The 19,663-nt window shown below is 42.3% G+C and overlaps 1 protein-coding gene across 1 annotated transcript in view; it reads left to right on the top strand.

Moving 5' to 3' along the window:
* Nucleotides 1–1,477: 1,477 nt before the first annotated feature.
* The window catches only part of LOC139738378 (abnormal spindle-like microcephaly-associated protein homolog), a 36,550-nt gene continuing 18,364 nt past the window's right edge, over nucleotides 1,478–19,663 (top strand). The window contains exons 1-12 of the mRNA XM_071649014.1: nucleotides 1,478–1,549; nucleotides 4,869–5,319; nucleotides 5,873–6,049; nucleotides 7,421–9,197; nucleotides 10,726–10,878; nucleotides 11,596–11,829; nucleotides 12,224–12,291; nucleotides 12,905–13,046; nucleotides 13,808–13,938; nucleotides 14,233–14,408; nucleotides 15,491–15,627; nucleotides 16,452–16,537. Coding sequence (XP_071505115.1) covers nucleotides 4,960–5,319; nucleotides 5,873–6,049; nucleotides 7,421–9,197; nucleotides 10,726–10,878; nucleotides 11,596–11,829; nucleotides 12,224–12,291; nucleotides 12,905–13,046; nucleotides 13,808–13,938; nucleotides 14,233–14,408; nucleotides 15,491–15,627; nucleotides 16,452–16,537 — 3,441 coding nt within the window. The 5' untranslated portion in view covers nucleotides 1,478–1,549; nucleotides 4,869–4,959. The remainder of the gene's footprint in view (nucleotides 1,550–4,868; nucleotides 5,320–5,872; nucleotides 6,050–7,420; nucleotides 9,198–10,725; nucleotides 10,879–11,595; nucleotides 11,830–12,223; nucleotides 12,292–12,904; nucleotides 13,047–13,807; nucleotides 13,939–14,232; nucleotides 14,409–15,490; nucleotides 15,628–16,451; nucleotides 16,538–19,663) is intronic.

The raw sequence follows: 19,663 nt of genomic DNA, 5'->3' as shown, positions 1-19,663 counted from the left end.
GCAATTCTCTACTTCTCAGTTTCATTCCCTCTTCTTATTCCAGATTGCACTGCGAGTGTTAAATATTGCGTTTCGCTTCGCGGATCATAGCGTGAGACCTATACAGTATGTCCAAAAAAAAAAAGTTACAATCAGATTTTTGCATTGATAACACCCAATACGATTAAACCGCCCAAATTCTACTTCAAGGTCTTAAAATATAACATCTTAGCTCCATTTTGAAGGAAACCCCATTCAATTTGGTTAGGCAGTCACGGGGAGGTGTGGATTGTTGTGGGGCGTGTCATGAGTCTGATTCTTCCAAGTTTAGCACTTGAATGCTCTTGGAACTACATATCAATGTGTAAACACAATAGACAGGACTTGGAGGGAAGGGATTCCTGACGTGCTCTCACTCCTCTGCAGGAGTCCTCATTTCTCTTTGGCCACTGAAGCAAATTTAATGGATGTGGGCAATGAGTTATAGTTTCATACCCTGAAATTGTGATAGATTGATTCACTATTTTTAAAGTTATCCTTGCGGAAGTTACCGTTGTATCTTTATTTCATTTTTATTTCATTTATTTATTTATTTATTTTCTTCTTTTTTTTCCTTTTTTTTAGGGGGGGGGGACATAGGGTAGAGGGGAATACGATAGAATAAGGACGATGTTTAACTATTCAAAGTAAGTAGGTCTATATCGCCAGTAGGTCTGTGTTAGCCGTCATCTAAATTGTAGGGCCTATATTTGGCGGCATGTTTGCTTATGAGGTGCTATAGTGCCCTTTGATCTCCACACCATGCCTGCCAACAGTACGACAATACACCAAAGGTGGACTGTACTGAACAGGAAGAAGAAGAAGAAGAAGAAGAAGAAGAAGGTGCCCTTCCTTTTCTGTTTGTTTATCAATAAAAATCAAACTAAAATCACCCTTTACGCCGAAGACACGGCATTGTTACAAAATATTTTACAAGGGAAAAATATTGTAAGTATTTAGATGACTATGCAAAAGGAATATTGATTTTAATTTATTATAATCTATCGTGTGAACGGTTCAGAATTAATCAAATGAAAATCAATGCCACTATAAAAACAAAAGTTATGGCTTTTAGAACCAAACGTAAGATTAGAAATCAGATTCTAATTACTCACGGCGACAAAGCTAGATCACTTTGAAAATGTTACAAATATTAAAGTTAGTACTGTAGCTGATCATTCCTATTTGTCTGCACAAGATACACTAGTAAGCCTACCCGTATTATAGTTGAATGGACTTTGCAGCGTGCTGTTTATTTTTCGTGCTTGATCAAACTGCAAACGAGGGCATTTAAAAATGGCCATATACACTTGATCGCTGATTGGTCAATGCTTCGGTAGGGCACCCACCAGCGCGTCTTTCATTGGTCCGTTCGAAGTCTATTGAAGCAACGTGCGAAATTTGTATGGGCTGCTGTGTATTACGTTTGGTGCACGATCGTCTAGCTAGCTCAACGTGAGGCAGACCATGTTGTTATGATTGCCATTCTGAGCTGCGTGTGGAGCGATGGCTGATAAATATCGGCAAATCTGTGAGTATTTTGGCGGAATTTCGCTTGTATTTGTTAACACCTTCACATAAACATTGAAGACAATGTTATGATGTCGTTTATTACCCCACATTTTTCAAGCGTAAAAGGCATTGACTTGATGTCTTGAGAAGACGAATGAAGTTGAAGGGAGGATGAGTCCAGTCCTGTGTAGTGTACGTAGTGTTACTGTAAACTGTAACTGTGAGTAATAAGTCTATTAACGTTAAACGTTTGTGTAAAAACACGCTAAATGCCCATACCGTAAAAAGTCCGTATCTTGTCGTCGGGGATAAGGAGGACCGTACGAGTTCAGAATTTTGGAAAACTTCTCCGGAAAGACGGATTTTTCTGTCTAATCCAAATGGCGATTTATGACGTGATGGTGGTGGTCAATGACGTGGTGCGGAGTGGTGCACGGAATTTTGGTGGTGGGTGGCGGCGTAGTTCAAACCGTGCCCCCACGTACCAGTGCTGTGGCCGTGTGCCAGGAGCAGTACAGTAAAAATACAGGGGAAGTGGCCCAGGGTGCCATGTCGCATGTCACAATCGGCAGAAAAATCTACTGATGCTAATGATTGTATGCTCAGGTGTCGTGAACATGACAGTATTGACCATGATTGACACCAACAAAGTATTTTATGTAGGGACAGGGTGCCTAACGCTAGACTAACACTGTTAAAGGTTGTACCGGTAATCATGTACAAATGCACACCATGCACACCTACCATTTCCTTCCTTAATTTGTCAATGAAAACTTCTTGTGGCTATCAGAAATGTCAAGATGGACCTTATCTGACGGTTTCATGAAATTTCATAGTCAATTACAGAAGAAAAGTAGCTAATTTTGACTCAAAAGTACGCCGATCGACGGCTGTGTCAGTGTAGCATGATGGATGATCGATTATGTGGAAGAGCGATATAACGATGATAATCGATCGTTGTAGTCTGTGATACAGCCGCTTGTTTGGTGTTTAACCACAATAATTACGTCGGCTCGACAGTAGAATGTGGAAGAAAGAAAGTGATCTTGATGCGTCTGTTTTTTATCGTTTTAGTTAATTTTCTCCTGCATGTGAATGTATATCTGTCAACATTTTTTTGCTGACTAAATGATGGACAGGTAATATGTGTACAAAACAGTAAAAGATATATGAAAAAATGGGAATTATCCATCATGAATATTGCACAATAAAATGGATTTTTACTACAAAACAAAAGCAAATACTGGGGTTGCAGTTTTTGATGGACAGGTAATATGTGTACAAAACAGTAAAAGATATATGAAAAAATGGGAATTATCCATCATGAATATTGCACAATAAAATGGATTTTTACACAAAACAAAAGCAAATACTGGGGTTGCAGTTTTTGTGTACATAATTAAAAAAATGAAATGGAAAAATAAATACTATCATGAAAACAATTACTTTCTACTATCCCTAAGATGAACTTATCAATTAAAAACATATTACCATTTTAATTTCAATATTCTGTTTCTTTTTAGGTAAAATGAGCACTTTATGAGAAGTCCACAATGTAAACATGTACACTTTTTGTAATACTATTCTCTTAAATTTATTAAATTAGGCCTATAAATTACGTAGATTACTAGAAACAAATCCCCTTTGAATTTAACTTCCTGCTCATCTTCTTTTCTCTCTCTTTCTCTCTCCCTCCTAAATAGCCTAACCTTTTTCTTCCACTTTTCCTTCAACCTCATTCTATTCCTTTCAACACTACTCAAATTATTATTATCAACTTTGTCATGATAAAATCAATACTTGCCTCAATTTTTAAAGAAAGGATCGATGTCTAAATCCTGGTATGAATAATCTGTATCAATAATTTGAATAGTAAGTGATAATCATGATAGTGGCAATGAAAACAAAGAACTATCACAATAGCTCACTTGAGCCTTCAACTCAGGTGAGCTAACAATAAGAAAAAAATATGAAAAAGAAAGTAGGAGCTACACGTATCGCACGAGTCAAGTTCGATATTGTAGTAAGCGGCTAATTAGAGACTACCAGAATCGATTATAATAGTTGACATCGTTCTCTGAGAAATCGGTGCACTACTATACGTCGGAGACTATGTTCGCGACCAACGTACTTTTCAACTCCGATTTCTCATTTTTCTTACCTTTTCGGCTTTCTAATTCCATGAAAGCTCTCTGATATGGTTCAATTTAGCATCTCCAATAGCTGCACAAAATTTGATTGACAAACAGCGAAGCGAACGGTAGGTGTGCATTTCTACATGATTACCGTTGTACCTTGGAGAGTGGGTTGATCATGGTCATGATGATGGAGTAGAATTTAAACTTAAACTGGACCAAAAGATCAGTCTGTAAATCTGGTCGTCGGGGATATGTTCCGCGGAGACTGTGTCTGGCTTCATGGAATCCCCTCCTATACTGTCTAACATTACGTAGGAGAGTGATAACGTCAATAAAAATAAAAGACTCCTCTGGACAAATGGATCTTTCTGTCTAAAGTAGAAGAACGCGCTACAAAAAAGCCTTTCAGGCCCGATGGGACTTGTTAAAGGTTTCTGATGTTTTTGGTTGAGATAGGGGATTCAGATTTCAGGTTGTTATTTTTTTGCGAGCTAGAATTTGTGAAACCACAAATGGTTAATGTTAAAGAGCATACATAGAATTCTAAAAGGATTGCAAAGTTTGTTTGATGAAGTCGTGTTTTTTAATGCCTTTTAAAAAATGGCTGAGATATCCAATTCAAACATTGAATTTTTGCATTTTTTGTACTTTCCGATCAATGGAAAATTGTGAGGTTATGACATGGTTAGCTCACTCATTACATATACATTGTATATCCACTGTCACAACTTAGAACTGATTGCAGAAAAGCAAAACTTCAAAATGTTATCACTTTTGTCATCCGATTTCAATCAAATTTTTACTGTTGAACTCAAAAGATTTTACTTTTTTTTAATCAGACTAACATATTTAGACTGGATGTCCCCTTTAAAAGCAAATTTTGCATACACTGCATGTACTGTGTGTAATAACTGTTGATGATTATCTACCTGCAGTACACTCTCTCATGTAGTGTCTGAGCACTTGAGATTCACTGGATGGCAATAAAATTATTTGTGGAAGGGCTAGACCTCTAGTCATTCTGAACAAAAAACAAATTGAAAGAAAAGAAAAATTGACAACAAAATGTTTTGAAAGGGCTGACTTGTCACTCTCAAATAGTGTCTATCACAGACACCATGGGCAGTTACTATTCTTACCCTGTAAGTACTGTGCAGAAATTATTCCATTGACTTTGGTTTTCCAATTTCAATTCGCCAGAAAACAAAAGAATTGACAAATCGTGAGGACTGTCTGACGGGGTTTCTAACCCTGAAATTGAGAAGTGAGAGGAGATTCAACCCCATCCGGAATGGATGACTCCAACTTGACGCGGGGTACCCCGGTGCTCTGCGACCCCTGGGTCAGGGCACACACTCCCACGGCCGAGCAGGAACAAAACGCGGCAGCCGCTGAGCGAAAGAAGCGCCGCTCGTGGTTTGCCGGCGGAAGCGGAACTCCCGTGAAAGTGGCTCCGGGTTCGAACGTGAGAGGGCCATCGGCGGAAGAGGAGGAAGAGATTCCAACGCTGCAGATAACACATTTCACCAAAAAGGTCATGCTGTCTTTTGATGGGGTCCGCCTCGGCCGAACCAAAGTGAAAAACCTGCGGCTGGAGAACCCGCATGACTTCCCGCAAGAGGTGGCGGTTGAAAAGTTTCCCTTCTCAAAGGTGAGAGAGGAGACACTGTTTGACATTCACTAGAATAACTTTCCAACTCGTATTTAATTGGTAATTTTTTGCTCAGGAATGATATTTTAAATGGTATTCTGCACTTTTCCGACCTGTCTGTCGGACCAGCAGGTACCCAGATTTTTCCATTATCTTTTTACTGGTCCATTCCAGAAAAATTCACTGGTCCGACAGTGATTTTTATTGGTCAGGGATTGTGCAAAATGGACAGATGCCAGTGTGTAGCAATGGGTAATGCAATATCAATACAAACCCTATCAGCAGTACAAGATTATTTTTTTTCTGTACATAGACTTGGTAATATTGTCTGTCGACGCTTTTCCATGAATGCACCACAGTCCTGTTAGATGTGCATACTTTGTCAAAGTAGGTTCTGCGAAATTCCTCATTTTGATATTTACTCTACACTTATTATAAAGTTCTTTTACTGACCAATATTTTTGAGTGTGTCTCGTAAGATTCCACCAGATTCGCGTTTAAATTCACTGCTGTCCTACCTAATATCAGTAAATGCTCTTTGAATGTCCTGCAGGGTTTTTCTCTGGCCGACACCCAGTATGAGCTGGAGGCCCGGGAGAGCCTGGTGGTCCCCATCTCTTGGACACCGACAGAGGAGAAGAACGTCAGGGAGCTGGTCACCCTCAAGTGTGAGGGCGCCTTTCGTCTCCAGCTCGTCATCCTTGGAACAGTGTCAGTTCCAAAGAAGAAGGTATATGTTACGAGCGTTTCGTGGGGTAATTGCATATCGTCATTTATAGAGCTCTGCATTGACACTTGAAAAGGAAAAGATTGTCCTCTATAGATACTTTCCCAGTCCCCAGTACTTCGTTACCGCAGAAGTTGCCTGTATGTTTCGTGCATGAACTTTTACAAATACAGTCAAACCTGCTGTTAATAGTGATCACCTGTTGTATATGGCGACTAAAAAAAAAAGAAAAATCCTTCTCAGGAGAAAAGCAACGTGAATGACCCTGTCAGTAGCAGTCACCAGGGAGCTGGTCACCCTCAAGTGTGAGGGCGCCTTTCGTCTCCAGCTCGTCATCCTTGGAACAGTGTCAGTTCCAAAGAAGAAGGTATATGTTACGAGCGTTTCATGGGGTAATTGCATATCGTCATTTATAGAGCTCTGCATTGACACTTGAAAAGGAAAAGATTGTCCTCTATAGATACTTTCCCAGTCCCCAGTACTTCGTTACCGCAGAAGTTGCCTGTATGTTTCGTGCATGAACTTTTACAAATACAGTCAAACCTGCTGTTAATAGTGATCACCTGTTGTATATGGCGACTAAAAAAAAAAGAAAAATCCTTCTCAGGAGAAAAGCAACGTGAATGACCCTGTCAGTAGCAGTCACCTGTCTATTAAAATAATAAACTGTGCTGTTTTTCTACTGTCTTGGATAGCCGCTTTAGACAAGTTGGAATATATCAATGTAGCCTAGACTTACGTATTCTTGTGTACTGCCGAGAAACAGCAGAGCTGGGGGGGGGGGGGGGGGGGGGGGGGGGGGGGCATTTCATGATTTCTTTACAAGTCGACAGGTAACTGACAAGGTTCATTAAACACTGTCCAGAACCTGAACTAAGCATCCATTTCCATGTAACAACGTCATGCTCATATGCCAAAGCTTATGTTTGTTTTTATGATTATTTTTTTGTCACTCATCCCCTCCCCCCAAACCACTGTATAGAGAGTGCTAATTATCAGTGTGCAGTCAAGCCAGGGATACTGTGATGTACACATACATGAATGCCATTGATTGCAGAAACTAACATGTTCAGAGATTAGAAAAAGTGTCAAGTGTCTCATGAAAGCAGGGCGGAGACACACAATAATTAATGTATGTATGATGGCAAAAAAAATACTTTACTTTATGCAGTTATATCATCCACTCAATACAGGTAAATAAAGAAAACATTGTGTGCATGGAACAAGCATATTGTTTCTATTGCATTTTCCTGCCATGTCAGATTTCAGCTTTCTAAAATAACTGTAACCATGTTTCTTGTAATCCATGCATTCAGTTATTCACCCCTTGAGGTCTGTCAGTTACTTCTTGTTCAAATATTTTTATCTTTGCAGAAAAATGTAAATCGCAGATCAACGTATACTGCTCGCAAGGGTCAAGCTATTCAGGCTAGACAGAATGCTCTCGCTGTCACAAACCTTCGCAGGGAAACATTCGTCCACAAGAAGTCTCCCCAGCCGAAACCTTGCCAAGAAGTCACCGACAAAGAGAACAAAGTCCCCAACAAGGGGACGAAACATGCTGATTCGCCCAGATCGAGGAAGGCTCGTGCCAGGTCGGTGGGAACTGTCCTCGAGCAGGTGCTGACTCCAAGTCACGCATTTGCAGGGAACCAGGTGGAGAGGGTGATTGTGGGAGGGAAAGTGTGCGCCTTCAGCCCTCAGCTCACTGCCAAGGCCCTGTCGGAGATCGAGGGGCAGTCTCCCTTTGCCGACGGCAAAATTAGGAGCACGCCGCAAAGGGAGACCCTGACTGTGTGCGATGGTCTCTCTCCACTCCTGCAAAAGGAGGACAAAAGAAGGAGGGAGGGAGAAGAGTCCTCCATGCGGAAGGTGGTGCTCGTTAAGAAGGCCCCTGTGGATCCCATCCGTAGGCTGTCCAAGGAGCAGATGGCCACCGTGACTAAGGCAAAGTCGCCGTCGTCCCGGCTCAGCGACGGCAAAGGTGCCGCCCCACATCGGTTGACCTTCGCAGATGCCGAGATAAGCCATGTCGAGGCCACACCGGCGTCATCTGCACAGAAAATATTTGGCACAGACAGCCAGCGGGAGGAGTGTCCCTTGACGTCGACAAGAATCGATGACAGTTTTTGCCCAGCGGACCGCATGATGGAAGAACCAGTCATTGGCGAAAGCAGCAAGGAGCCCAGCAAGGGGAGTATGGACAGGGACTCCCTGGAAGATGAGGAGCCTTACCAGGAAACAGCAGCCATCAAAGGACCATCAACTCCTGACAATGACGTTTTTGTAAAGGATGAATGTAGTTCTGCTATGGTACAGGAAATGATAGACAATGTCAAGGCAGGTGAGCAAGTGGAAGATGAACCAGAGTTAGGATCTGGGACAGTAGATGTGGAGCCAATTCCAGAAGACACTTCACTCGGTGTAGCAGTCGAAGCTTTCAGACCAGAAGCAGAGAACACAAATATTCCAAAATCATCCCCTCCTGAGAGTCAGATAACTGATGTAGCATCGACCTCTGAACCAGAGAGAAAGAATCAATCCCAGGTCTGGCGCATCTCCCTCGGAAGAAGTGAGAAGATTCCAGCAGAAGGAAGTCACAAAATCCCCTCCGGCAGCCTATCAGCTCGAGAGAGCAGCAGGAGGTCAGGACAAGTAGCTCGCGGACGAAGTCCGGCTGCAACTGTGAAAGTTCCTGCAAGGAAACAGGAATCGAAACCGTCTCCCTCCAGTGCGCCCAAGAGGGCGGCGGGAGCTGCTGCGAGATCGTCTCCGAAGCCAGGGGAGGATTTCACAATCCACAGGAGTGTGGTGACTAGCAAGCTGAATAGGAAGAGGCTCAGTGATCCCCACGGGAAGACCAGCCCACCCAAGAAGAGTCGCCCTTCCCCAGAGCACAAGACCTCTCTGAGAAAGGGCGCCACCACTGCTTCTGCAACTGCCAAGGGTGCATCCCTCAAGAAAGGCACCACCAAGCCAGGCTCCTCCCAGCTCATGAACAGGACCGTTGCTCTCAGAAAGGCTGCAGCCACGGGGAAGGAAGTTCCCATCAAGGCTGCTGCCAAACCCACCAGGAGCAAGCCAAGGGCTCCCAAGGCAGTCAAGGGTGTCCCAATGGCCAAGCTCCAGCTGATCAAGCCCACTCGAACAGGTATCAATCTATTTGACAGCACCTTCTCTTTTTCTGCTAAAGCCTTTACTGCTACTGTCACCTATGCTACTTCTCTGTATCAAGTTATCTTCTCCTTTCGCAATATCATTTTATTGTCTTTTTCTTGTTCTTTTTATTTCTGCCGTGCTATCGGCTTCTCCTGGTTTGATTTTTTCTGATCATTTAACTCTTAACGTGCCATGGTCGCCGAACGGCGACCTTAGTCCTGACGTGCCATGGTCGCCGATCGGCGACTAAGAAGAGCCAGAAAAGCATTGATCATTTAAGTTATTGTGATACCGTAATGTGTTGCACCAAGAAACTGCCAATGATATGAACTGGTAGCTGGTTAGTATAACCATCGTTTCCACTGAAAATATGACCATGTTTACATTGGAAAATTTTGAGTAAATACATGATTTTTCAGCTCGATGTATTTTTTTCGCGTCGGGAAAATCCACAGTGAGCGCACCCTCCGCAAGATGTGTATGGACCAAAAGTCTCATTGGTAAACCATGCGTGTGTATGCTATTGAATCAGCGTGTATTGTCTATGCGGTTCCACTCGCATTGTTCCGCTTGGATGCTGTCCTGCGGGAAGCTGCTTTGATTTTGTCCCTCAAAGAGGGTCAGCTTTCGTTCGTCGGTCAAGTCTTTCATCCTTTTGTTTTGGTAAACGTCACTAATCGTCCCCCACGCTAGCATAGGAATTGCACGCGGACAAAGGCCAGCCGATTTCAATAGAGAACGCCTGCCCCCGGTCCGTTTAGACAAAAGGAGGATTAGAATGTTCTTCCTTCTCAAGTGGACAAAAGACACTCTTCCAGGGCCAGGGACATTACTTCAGTTGCAAATACAAGATCTGGGACTAAAGAACTCACATTTGGGAATGAATTACTGAGGCAGAAAGAGAAATTGCTCAGACAAAATGAACTGCTAGTATCTTTGGAATCATACAATTCTAGAAGGCAATTTTGTTATCATTTGAAAGAGGAGATGTTGCCCTAAAACTTTCTCACAGAGTCAAGGGAGCGTTCTATTGAAGAAAAACCGCGACTGACTCTTTTTTTTCCATACTACACAAAAATTTCTAATAATTTTTTGATGTATCAATTATTTCTGCAATATTTCAGGTTCAGATAGAAATTATGGCAAACTAACTGCATGACATGAAAGAACAAACATTTCTTGATATATGTTGTGTAGAACTCAATTCAAAACAGTCAATAGTTTCAGAGATATGGCGGTTTTAAATTTCATTGTCAGTCCAGTTTCGAAACGTTCTAGCTTTAGGTAAAAACCTCTGGCACGTTAGGGGTTTTGGGCCTGGCACATTAAGAGTTAAGTCAATTGTATGTAATTTCCACTATAAATGTTCAATGTCAAACACTGCGAATAACGTGGTTCAAAGTTGGAAGTTCATGATTGCTATATCATCAATTTAGATTTAAATTCATTTCTTGTTGGGTTATCCTCATCAACCTTTTTTTTCCCTTGTTCTTCTTTACTGCCTACCTCTTGGTAAACAGCTCTTCCAAGACACCCGTTGCCATTCGCGGCAAAGAACATCTTTTATGATGAGCGGTGGATGGAAAAACAGGACCGGGCGTTCACCTGCTGGCTGAACTACATCCTAACCCCGGAGGTGGACACGCCCAAGGACCCCAACAAGAAAGTCAAGAGTGAGTCTTTAATATTCTCCATACTGAGAAACACAGAATTGGTATGCCATAAATGCTTAGATTGAGTGCAGGTGGTTCACAATGCATACTCCAGAATGAACTTTACTATGTCTTTCTCTAATATTCAGCCCATTATTGCAATTGTGAGAATGTCTGTATACCAAAGGATGTGTAATATCATTATCTCTCATGAAGAGGTACATTGTATTGATAGGCATGTACAAGAGTCACGACTGAGTCATAAGTTCTTTTCTCCTGTCTTTGCATTCAACAGGTTCAACTCTACTGCTTTTTATTCAAGCTTTTACAGAGAGAATAAAAAGCAGAGTCACCCATTCAGAATCTGATAACCTATTGTCAAGTATGAGGTAGACGCCTTGGGAAATGGGGAGAAATTTGGGGACATGGATGTCAAAAAAATGGATCCCACCACCCCCCTCCCCTAAAAGAAAAGAAAAGAAAAGAAAAGAAAAAATATATATATACAGACATATGAACAACTGTGTTTTATATTTTATCTTAGATTTATGAATATGTCTGATATGGGAATGAGCAACAAGCCTTAAATATCCACAAATGATATATTTCACGAAGCATCGTAAAAATCAAAGTTTTGTTCATGTTCTCGTGGTTTTATTCTGCTTCAAGTGTCTAAAGACCCACTTTTAAAGTGTACCTGTTTCCTTTTTGGTTCTGTGAATGTACCTTCATTTTTAGTCGATGCCCACCTGCTGTGTTTGGAAGGAGCCAGTAAGGTGGGCCCCGCCCCTTCCAAGGAGGACCTCTCGCTGCGGGCCTACACGGCCAGGCGCCGGCTGAACCGGCTGCGCCGGGGAGCCTGCCTGCTCTTCCAGAGCGAGCCCGTCATCCGGGTGATGCAGAAGGTGGAGGCGGAGGTTGAAAAAGGGAGGATCGTCGTCCGTAGCGACAAGATGCTGCATGCTGACCTCGGTACGTAGGTGGATGGAAATTGTAAATATCTCCAAGTTGATTTTATCCGGGGGCAGAGAGAGAAACATGTTTGATATATCATATCATATGCAACAACTGTTTGAATTCATTGAAGCAATTCTGATGATTCTGTTGCTTCGGCTCATATTCTTTCTCAGTTGGTTTCTAGTTATTGCAGTTGTGTTTTAGGCAAAGTTGCACAATTTTCCTTCAAGCGATGAAAGACTGCAGATCAGCATTGAAACGGTGGTTTATGTCTTCACGATTGTACATCATCAGGGCCAATTACGTGAAGCTGTTTTCTTTTCTCTTTTTTTTTGGGGGGGGGAGGTGGAAGTGATTATGGTTTGGTTCTTGGCTAATAGTTTATTCTATTGCCTTTCCTTTTCCTCAGGTATCAAGCAAGAGCTGCTGAACATGATTCTGTGTTACAATCCTCTGTGGTTGCGCATTGGCTTAGAGGTGAGTCATAATGGGAAAATTTGAATTGTGGGGTGAGATCAATATTGTTGCCTGAAAGTTGTCCTCCTGTTATTTATGAGACTTTTGTCATTAATTTCATTCCTAAAAACCACGACAGCATTTCACGAAGCCTGTCAGTCGCTGCCAGCTGTTTTAGGCTACTGAAATCCTTGCATCTGATTGGCTGAGAGTATGTATGAAATGAAAATCATGGACAAAAGTAACACTTGATGAACTGGACAGCAGTGTGGTTTGTGAAGGCATTGATCATTCTATGGAGTTTTGTTTTTGTGTGTGTTGCATGACTACTGCCTGTGGCTTTCACAGAACATACCTGTTTGTGTCGTAAAATGCCCAGGTAATTGTAGTTTCTTTTACTGCTGTGACATTTAATTCATAAAAGTACTCTAAAGAGGATTCTATATATGACAGCTTTGACATTGTTCTGTTCATATAATTTTCTTCTATCCAAGAGAAAGAGAAAAAGAGAGGGAACCATCTTGAAGTGCATATCAATTGTTCAAACACGGAGATTAACTACATTATAACTATAATGTGATCTACATCTAACTGATTACTACTTATCAATGTCCCTTTTCACGTCACGCTCCAGACGATCTATGGAGAGCTCCTACCAATCCAGGATAACAGCGATGTCTACGGCATCTCACGATTTGTGGTGACCCGGCTCCTTGGCAACCCCGACATAGCAGCAGACTACGCCCACCCAACTGTCCCAAATCTGTTCGGAGAAGGTAAAACGTCTTGTCCCCCATCTCGGACTGCGGTGAAAGCCGTTATATTTGGGAGGGTTTCATTTCTAAGAATTTCACAAATCACTGTTGGGCTGAGAGTTTTACAGCCCACAAAGATATCACTATCTGATCTTGATCGCATCAAGTTGCGGGGTGAATGAACCTAGGTATTAGTGCACTTACTACAGCCTCGGACTCAAATTGCAAAAATGTCTGTGACCTCCTCATTTGCAAAAATATCAGCTTTTGAAGTATACCATTGTAGCTGTTGTTTAGGAAGAGCAAATGCTGTAAATTTTCTGGTGTTTCACCCTCAAAGCGCTTGGCTGGTAGTAGGTAGAGACCATCTTGGGGATGGAAGTAAGGAGGGGTGGGACTCTTCTTTGGTGGTTTGGTGCTGTTTGTTTGTCCCATCAGAGGAGTGGTCTTTATAGTCTTCAGAAAAATTAAACACAAGAAAGGCACACTTTTTTAGCTCCACCAAAGAGGCTATGTTTTTACCGACATTGGTTCTTGCTTGTTGGTGCTGGTTTCTTTGACTGCATGTTAGCTATTCGACTTGGTTTCTTTTATATTTCTTTGTTTGTTTGCTTGTTTGTTTTTCCAATCAAGCATTTATATTTGAATGATAGTATCCTAAATATGATAGTATAGTAGTTTATTGACTGACATCCACATAACTGCATGTGTATCTTTGCAAGCCTCGATATGGACGAACTGTTCACTGAGTGCGAACACACTGTCTCTTCCTGCCCTTCCAGGCTATGCGGCCAGCTTGGCCCAGTTCACACTGAAGAAGTTCCTCATGCTCGTGTTCTTCCTGGACCGCGCCAAGCTGACAAGGCTTATCGACCACGACCCCTGCCTCTTCTGCAAAGATGCCACTCTCAAGGTAAGGTTCTTGCTTGCTGAGCTCCCTGCTGCACTTTGGTGATTTCCATTCTGCTCTCACATTTCCTCTGTTCTTTCTAGTTGGAATGAATGTCAGCCTTTCTTATTAGATAGAATCTTATCTGACAAGGTTTATAATAATTGTGATCTTTATAAAGTTCCTCATGCAGTGTACTTCAAAGAGTTCAAGCTTGTGTTTTTTTCTTAGGAAATGAGAGCATACTGTGGTGTTAAGTTTATCAATGAGATTGCCAGCATTTACACTTTAGATTTCAATCTTTATTTGACCCCTCAGTCGAGTCGCGACATTCTTCTGGAGTTCTCCCGCAAGTACCTGAGGGGCGAGGGTGACATCACCCGTCACCTCAGCTTCCTGGGCTACTCCGTCACCCACGTCCAGCAACCCCTGGATGAGTTCGACTTTGCCGTCACCAAGCTCGCTGTTGACCTACGTTGTGGTGTCCGACTTGCGTGAGTATGATGGCAGAGCTGCCATTAAGTATTTCTGATTCTCTGTGAGGCTCCCACAGAACTTTATATTGCTTCATGACTTGACAAGAGAATACAGAAGCCTCCCTGGCTTTGGAATTATGTTTGCCCGATGATTTGCATTTAAAAGCACACAAGTATCTTGCCCAGTACTTCTTTGAACTTTCCTTCCTAATCACTGTAAGTTAAGCAAACATTTTCGTGGTACTGAAATTTTGGGACATTTCACACAACATGAAACTAAGCATCAAAATAAAAGGGTGTGAATATTTTTCCTTCTTATTCTGTACAAGGCAGTCACATTTCATCTCTATGACTCCACCCTACTGAAAACACTCAAAATTCGCTTTACCTGGTTAATGGGGATAAGTTGCTCACGCGAAAATTTCCAATTTTTATAGTATATGGATATGCGAATGTTCCAGTTGGCATCTTATGCATCTATAGAGCATTGGGATATGCCAAGGATGGGTATAAGCAAGGTGCTAATGCTTGCCATGCCGCGCACATCATTTTGCAATGCGTACGAGGTAGCATCTCTTGATTTCCAAACATTACACACATTCTAATAGCCATTTGTTTTGATACTAAAGAAATGCAACTCAAAAGAACTGTGAACATGAGTGTGTGTAAGATTGATTCTAATGCAGTATAAATGACATCCTCGTACAGTGTGCATATTGGTGTTTCATCTGTATGCAAAAAAGAGAACACTGTCAAAGGCCATGTTTATAATTCCCATTCTATCATTGATGATAACTGTAAAACCAGATTATTTTTGTGTTCATTTTAATTTCGCAAATTTTGCGAGAGCCATGTTTCATTAAATTAAAATGCATGCCAGCGTAAGTTCTTGTCTACATTATATTAATTAAGTGTCAGAGGTAATTTGCGAAAACTTCATGGCACGAAAGAGGCCGTCTGCCACAATTCATGAAAATTTCTTGACTTACAAGTACTTATAGCAATGGCACATATTTTAGCTCCATAATGTCAAATCTGCGTGTACACGTGAGGCAAAGTTTTACCATCGATTGCTAATTGTCTTTGTCTGAATGTTGCAGACGGGTAGTGGAGTTGCTGACCCACAACTGGACACTGTCCAGAGAGCTTCGGGTGCCGGCCATCAGCCGGCTGCAGAAGATCCACAACATTGAAGTGGCCTTCAAGAGCCTCCGAGAGAGGGGAATTGATGTTGAAGGTAAGAAATCTGCAAAAAAAAAAAGGGGGGGGGAAATGAGGAGAAAAACAAGGATACAAGTCAGATCATAGTAAACACCATTACATTGCTGGTCCTCTGCACATTTGTAAACTTGCCCACTTGACTTTATATTAAAGATTTTCTGCACCTAAGTTGGCATGCAGTTACACAATGAAAATTCATTATGTTATTTCATTCATTCATTTTCTTATTTTCTCTGATGTACGGGGCTTAGTAGAGGTCAAAGGGGATAAACATTGATGTGATTGGTAGTTACGTTTCAATAAACATCGAATAAACCTGACAATATATGCACCAGAGAGGTGAAAAAAAAAAAAAACATTAATTTTTTGGAGCATGATGTTGTGATGCCCTTTACAGTCATTATAGATCAGATGTGTCATAGTTCATAGTTGAAAGTTCAAGATTGACTTTCAGAAGGGTACTACATGAAAACATGATGAATCACTGTAGATCAATTGTTGAATATCTTTACAGTTGTAGATATATGAAGAGAAATACATAGACTAGCAGATGCAGTGTGATTCCTGTAATTAGGATGTCCTCGGAACAAGCAGTTTTCTTTTGTTTTGTCAAAATTTCATTCCAACTGAAGGGAATAGTGCACCATGGACTATAATGATGATAATTTCAGGGCCTGACTTTTTGCATTTTCATACTGATGATTTTGCTATAACCGTGTTTGTTAAAACATGAATGCCTTGTAGATGGAATGATATCTAGATTAGATTCAGAAATTTCTGATGATATTCTCACCTTTAAATGCACATTATGTTCTACTGCGTGTGTTCATGTCTGGTCAGGAGGTGGTCTGAACGAGAGAGCCATCGTGGATGGACACCGAGAGAAGACGCTAGAACTACTCTGGAGGATCATCTTTCACTACCAGGTGAGGAAAGATAGGAACTTGAGAGAAGCTACTATAAACAGGGGGGTGTTTCATGAAGCTGTTCGTAAAGTTACGAACAGCTTACGAGCGACTGGTGATCAGTTCTGATGTGCTATACTTATCAGAATTTCCATAATTCAGCACAAGAACTGATCACCAGTCACTCGTAAGTCGTTCGTAACTTTACGAACAGCTTTATGAAACACCCCCCAGGGCTAGACTTCAGTGGTGGCCCAGGGCCACTAGAAATTGATGTGGGGCCACCAAATTTCGTAAATGGCCGTATCTTGGTGACCCGATTGTGTAGCCTACATTCAAATTGAATTTTTATATAATTTCCTTCATTTCCTACCACCATATTTCTTTTTCAGCCCCCCCCCCCCCAAAAAAAAAAAAAAAAAAAAATTTTAATTCAAATATTTCAGTGGTCCTAACAAGCCAACAGAGAAAAAAGTTAAGTGTCAAACCCTGATACTGTAAAAGTGGATATTTTCATGTGACTAATTTTTTGCGCTCGGCGGGATAAGAAGAGTTCCGCGTGTTTTAATTCTGCGGAATCAAGACGTCAACTACAGGAACATATGGCATGCAAAATATTCGCGTGCTTTTATTTTCGCGTTAATTTCTCATTGCGCGAAATGCGCGAAAATTTCCACTTTTACAGTAGTTGAACTCATAGTAAACTGGCCTGGTGAAAAACTATCTCTGTCATAAATTGCCATAGATTGGAATACATTAGTTAAAATCAACCTACTGAAAATCTTGCATCTGAGTCTTCAGGGGTTAAGTTACTATTCATAAATTTAGATATACTAGTGGATCAACCTATTGAAAATCTTGTATTATTTTTCGTAATCTCCGTTGTTCGTTAATATGAGATCCCACTCGTACGCATGCGCAGTCAATTCATTCGTAGCGTGTGTTCTTAGCGGTCAAGTCACCATTTTGAGCTCTAAATTTCGCCGATTTTCTTTCACTTTGCGATCTTTCGCGTTCTAGTTTTCGGGGTTTAATAGGTTATTTTACCTCCCCGATCGTTTGGTAGTATTTTTGGAGAGTGATGGAAGCGATTTCGGGTTCTTCCACGAAGCCGAATTTCCCGCACGAGAAGCTGGTTCGCGATGCGGGTTCCACCAGCATCGCCAGCGGACCGCGAGCGGGTCCCTCCCCCGGCAGCGATCCGGGGGGAAAGGGTAAGACGGCAGCGGCGAGCTCGGCTAGCCGCGGTGGTAAAAGCACGGGGAAAGCCAAAGGCAAAGCACCGGCGAAGATTACTTCTCCTCCTCCCGTGATTGCACGGAAGTTCGCCAAGTCGGCTGCTACCTCTGAGGTCTCAGACCTTTTGATTAAGAAACCCTCGATCATGATTGACTCTGAGATATTAGCCAAAGATTCTCGGGCTGTCCAGGACTGCATTCGTGCAGATCCTATTTCAAAGGACAGTCAGGCCTGCATTCGTGCAGAGCCTCCACAGACCACGACCTCGAAGTCGGGACCAAGCACTAGTGTTGGTGGCTCAAATTTTGAACATCGTCTGAATAAACTGGAAGAGATGCTGGGAAAATTGGTGGATCATTTGCCACTTTCTCATCCACAGACTCGTAGTAGTCATGACACGAGAAGTCTCGGAGATGAGGATGATAATCTCCTTTTATCTGACTATGAGTATGACTGCGATCAAGATGATGGGCCTTTTGGCTGTAAACTTACACCAGCGTCTGACTCACAGACTTCTGATTTCAGTGCTGAAACAAGCACTGAAGATAGTAATGCTACTCCTGCCTCTGGCAAGAATGTAGCCATCCCAGCTATCGCAGCAAAATTCGCAGTACCTCTCAGCGTGGGGAAACCCTTAGATGAGGATATTGCTGGGTCGGTATCCTACCTTGTCAGCCACACTCTTGAACAGGCTGCCCTAGAGGAGACTGGTAAGAAGTACACTAGCCCAGAAAACTGTCCACTACTTGACGTGCCCAAAGTCAACTTGACAATTTGGGAGAATCTCAACCCTACTACCCGTGCTAGGGACCTGAAGCTACAGCGTATTCAGAGCGTTCTTGTAAAAGGCATCACTGCTTTTGCGCAGACCCTTTCTGCTTCGGAGCTGTCAGAAAAACAGCAGGACGCTCTCGGACTCCTGTGTAGCTCTAATTTTGAGCTGAACGCCTTGAGGAAGGACCTCATTAAACCTGGCTTGAATGCAAAATTTGCACACTTGTGCAAGCCTCAGAACCCTGTGACCAAACAGCTGTTTGGTGATGACTTAGGAAAGAAAGTCAAAGACATCCAGGAAGAACAAAGAGCAGCAGCCGGTGTTGTGAAAGGCTCAAAACCTTTCTCAACAGGTAACTCCCGTCAGCGTCCATATTCGCAGTCACAGTCTCATTATCACCCTTACCGCCGACAGACGGAAGCTAATTACCGTAGAATGAGATCAGCGGGGTGGACCACGCCAACCGTACAGGCTGGGTCGGTACAGCGGCCTTTTTTAGGCCAGCGTTCGTGGAAGCCACACACTGCCACCCCGATGACCAGACCCAACAAGGGCAGCGGCCGACAGAGCCCTCAATACCGGGGGTTTGCGGGGGCCCGCAAGTAACTGAGCATGTTAAACCAACAGTCTCCTCATCCTCTGCAGAGGTGAGTACATGCCCTCTCATAAATCTTGCTTGTTCAATGGTGGGTGGACGACTGAAAAATTTCTATGACAAATGGAGAAGCCTGACTTCAGATCCATACATTTTGAATGCTGTCAAAGGATACAAACTCGAATTTGATCCTAATGAATTCCCTACTGTAAGAGGGAAAGAGTTGTATAATTTATCTCGCAGTTCAGAGCTTAACAGTCAAATAGAGGAAGAGATTTCTCGCCTCTTAGCTAAAAATGTGATTGAACTTTGCGAACATGAGAATGGAGAATTCATCTCCAATATTTTCACGAGACCCAAAAAGAATGGTTCCTTACGAGTTATCCTTGATCTTTCTGATCTTAATACAGGCATCCTTTATCAGCATTTCAAAATGGACAACATACATACAGCCTTGTCACTGCTCAGCCCAAATTGCTACATTGCGTCTATTGATTTACAAGATGCATACTATTCAGTTCCCGTCCATCCATCATCG

Source organism: Diadema antillarum, unplaced genomic scaffold (assembly GCF_040938485.1).
Source record: "Diadema antillarum isolate AM-2024a unplaced genomic scaffold, OU_Dant_1.0 seq00000740_RagTag, whole genome shotgun sequence".
Classification (NCBI taxonomy): Eukaryota; Metazoa; Echinodermata; class Echinoidea; order Diadematoida; family Diadematidae; genus Diadema; species Diadema antillarum.
Note: the sequence above shows the minus strand (reverse complement) of the source record. Positions and strands in the feature narration are given on the sequence as shown.